General features: G+C 46.8%; 1 protein-coding gene across 1 annotated transcript; it reads left to right on the top strand.

The window, feature by feature from the left end:
- Positions 1 to 2,196: 2,196 nt before the first annotated feature.
- LOC120108862 lies at positions 2,197 to 3,552 on the top strand. The gene is made up of 3 exons (XM_039122592.1): positions 2,197 to 2,995; positions 3,109 to 3,305; positions 3,400 to 3,552. Exons 1-3 carry the CDS (start codon positions 2,197 to 2,199, stop codon positions 3,550 to 3,552), a joined length of 1,149 nt encoding a protein of 382 aa, XP_038978520.1.
- The last annotated feature ends 359 nt before the right edge of the window (positions 3,553 to 3,911 follow it).

Below are 3,911 nucleotides of genomic sequence, written 5' to 3'. Positions count from 1 at the left end.
TGTTTCAACCCAAGCAACCGAGATGATCTCGGTTGCTTCTCCTTTCCGTCGGCCACGACGACAGTCGCCGGCCGCCATGGCGGCCAGCTAGACATCGACCGAGGGGTGGCCGGAGGCCACCCAGGCCGGCCACCCCGCCGGCCCTCTCCCTCTCTTCCGTCTCTCCTACTCCCCCTGTCCGGGGGGGGGGGGTTTGAGGAAGGAAGAGGCCCATCACGGGCCAAGCTGGGCCCGTTGGGCCCTATCCATTGCAGGCCCAACTTGGGCCCAGTCCAGTCTGGATGGACCCAGTTGGGCTGAACCTCTATAGGCCCGACTTGGGCCCAGTTCACGGTGGGCCCGACTTGAGCCCAGTTCACGGCAGGCCCAGTTTGGGCCCAGTTTTTTTTTTAAAAAAAAAAGAGAGAGAGAAGAAGAAAACCCAAAACCCAACTTGGGCCCTATTCAGATCCGAGCCCGGAATCGGAACCCGGATCCGAAATCCGGAACCCGAAACCCGAACCCATTTGGCCAATAAATGAAATTTTACAGATAAGCCCTTGACATTATGTTATTTCAGGACCTTCTGTAATTTGTATCTGATCCCTATAGAAAAGATTTATAAATTAAGCGAGAAGAGGTAAGTAACTTAATACTTCAAGTGTGATTTATAAATTATTTGATAAGCTGATTAAGTTTTGACATATATTTTGTATTCAGTAAATTGGATCAGGCATGTTAAATTTTATTTTAAAATTATGTTATATGCTCTGAAATCCGTGAAATATGACAGGATAATTTATGAAATCTATTTTTATATATATGCATTCTCAGCATGGCAATGTTCTGTTCTGTTCTGGCCCCGCCAATGGGGATTATACGTTGGACCTGTCGACTTGTAATCTGTGAGGAACCGGTTTCGACACCGGCTGCCATTGGTGGGTAAATATAATGGATTTGGCACTTTTGTGCAACACCGGCTGCCATCGGTAGATAAAAATAGTAGATTTGGCACTTTTGTGCAACACCGGCTGCCATCGGTGGATAAAAATAATGGATTTGGCACCTTGTGCAACCCATGCCACTGGGTTACGTGGCTGTAGCCTATTATGTTGAGATTCTGGTATCAGAGTTTTTGGAAAAATGATAATAAGTTTTGAAAACAGCAAAATGATGTTATTTATGATTTATTCCAGACATTATCCTGTATTTTGATCTGATATGCTCTGAGCCCACTTTGGGGTATTTTGTTGCTTACTGGGCTAGTGTAGCTCATTATTTTATTTTCTCTGTTTTTCAGATCCAGAGGCTTGATCGCACGGGAATGGGGAGTGCGTTAGATGTTCCGATGATTCCATCAGTTATTGGTCCTTTAGTTAGATTGATTAGAGTATTTGACTTACGTCAGCATATGTTATTTGAAATTTTATAAGACTGCTTTTGAATAAATTAAAATAATTATGTCAGTTTTGAACATCTGTATTTTGCTTTGATATGATCCGATGCCTAGCATGCTTGTGCGGCCCGCCGTGTGGGCGTGCGGCGTCTGCCGCGCCTCGGGCTCGGGGCGTGACAGATTTAGTGGTATCAGAGCACAGGTTTAAGATCACTAGGAATTATAACTGAAACAATTATATTGAGCCTAAGTTTTAGGATTCGTAGGATCCGTCAGAAAGGTTGAGAGATGGGTAGGAACCAGATATGGGGATAATGTTCATTTATTTTATTAACTATTTCGTATTATTCTGTTTGGATGATTTTATAACATCTATATATTTTTATTGAATCAGAATGCCGCCTCGTCTTGTCCGTAGCCTGAATCGGATGGTCAGGGGCTCTCGGGGAAGAGCCCCTACCAACCAAGCTGGCGAGGCATCGCATAGCTCAGGACCCCAGGGTCAATCAACTCCAGAAACTGCCGCCGGAAATCAAACCCGGGTGCTCGAACTGATTCAGGAGGTCGTTGGGTTAGTACGCCAACAGAGGCAACAACCTCAGCAACCAATCCAGCAAGTCGTTGATCCTCCGAAGCAAAGAAGGAGTATAGCTGAATTCAAGAGAATGGCTCCTTCAGTTTTTAAAGGCACCACTAGTCCTCAAGAGGCCGAAGCCTGGATAGAGGAAATGGAGAAAGTCTTCAGAGCAATGGAGTGCACCGATGAAGAGAAGGTCAGATTTGCCACCTATATGCTTCAGGACCGAGCTCATCATTGGTGGATGTCTGCGGAGCGCACATTGGCACCCGAGCAGGAGGCACTTACCTGGCAGAGGTTTCGCACAGCCTTCTACTCCAGGTATTTCCCTTCAAGTCGCCTTAGGGAGCTAGAGAGAGAATTTCTAAATCTGTCTCAAGGAACTATGACCGTGGATGAGTATGAGGCAGAGTTTGACAGGTTAGCTCGATTTGCTCCCACCCTCGTCATGGATGCAGAGTCCCGGATGAGGAGATTTGAAGAAGGATTGAAGCCTCAATTACGTCGGGGTTTGGCCGTAGTGCACTCAACCAACTATGATGACCTGGTAGATAGAGCCAAGAATATGGAAATTGTCTGGAAGGAAACACAAGATTCAAAAGATAGAATACAAAAGAAGAGGAGCAGAGATGATGATACTCATAGTGGACAAAATTCTAGTAGGACAGCAAAATCTCGTAATAGGTCTGGGCAATTAGAAAAGCAAGGATCTTATGGAGAGACTATTCAACAAGACCAGTCTAAATGTGAAACATGTGGTGGTGCCCATAAGACAGAACTCTGTAGACGATTATCTGGCGCATGTTTCAGATGTGGCCAACAGGGTCATAAGATAGCAGAGTGCCCTCACAATCGGCAAGTATCACAATCAAATCAGAGGCCTCAAGCTACAAGGACCCAGCAAGTGCAAGGTTCTCCTACTCCGGTTCAGATTGCTCAGCCTTCTTCTCCTAAGCAGCAGATAGGAGGGAGACCGCACACACAGGGTCGTATTTATGCACTGACTCAGCAGGATGCTCAGGCATCCAATACTGTGGTGTCAGGTACACTACCGGTTGCTTCTGTTTATGCTTATATATTGTTCGATTCTAGTGCTGCACATTCATTGTGTCATGGATATTTGTGCGAAAACATGACCTACCTTGCGTGCCGTTAGAGTATGATTTGCATGTTAACACCCCTGCCGAAAGTGGGAGGATTTGTAATCAGGTTTGCAAGACTTGTCCAGTTCAGATAGTAGGTAGAGACTTGCCTGCTAATTTGATAGCTATAGATATGTATGACTTTGACATAATTCTCGGTATGGACTGGTTAGCGTCCCACTTTGCTACCATTAACTGTCATGAAAAGCGGGTAAAATTTTAGATCCCTATAGACACCGAATTTAGTTTCATAGGTAGTTGTGCTTATACTTTCCCTTGAGTTCTCTGCTATGCAAATTAAGCAGTTTGTACGTGTGGTTGATAGAAAAGAACAAGTGTTGAGAAGGCGCACGATTCCTTATGTTAAGATTCAGTGGAGCAATCACTCTGAATGTGAGGCTACGTGGGAACTGGAGGACGAGATGAAGGAGAAATATCCGAACCTTTTTGCAAGCTAAGGTATGTTAAATTTCGAGGACGAAATTTTTCTAAAGGGGAGAGAATGTGAGATATGGGGCTGCAGTCGGCAGCCCCAGCCGACTTCAGCCCCGTCCCCATTCTAGGAAGGCCGGAACAGAGGATCGCGATTGCGATCCTCTCCGGTTCTTCCGGGGACAAACCGCCCTCCCTCCCCGCGGCGCCCTCCCTCCGACCGATCCACGGCCAATCCCGGCCGCAGAATCCTCTCGGCCGCCGCGATTCACGCGGCGGAGAGTCGCCGCGAGGGTTGATAAAAAACCCCCAAGCCCCCCTCTCCTCCGCATCCTCCTCCTCCTCCTCCTCCTCTTCCCCCCTTCGCTCCTCCTCCTCTCCTTGG

Source organism: Phoenix dactylifera, unplaced genomic scaffold (genome assembly GCF_009389715.1).
Source record: "Phoenix dactylifera cultivar Barhee BC4 unplaced genomic scaffold, palm_55x_up_171113_PBpolish2nd_filt_p 001596F, whole genome shotgun sequence".
Classification (NCBI taxonomy): Eukaryota; Viridiplantae; Streptophyta; class Magnoliopsida; order Arecales; family Arecaceae; genus Phoenix; species Phoenix dactylifera.
The sequence above is the reverse complement of the archived record's forward strand: the minus strand, read 5'-3'. Positions and strand labels throughout refer to the sequence as shown.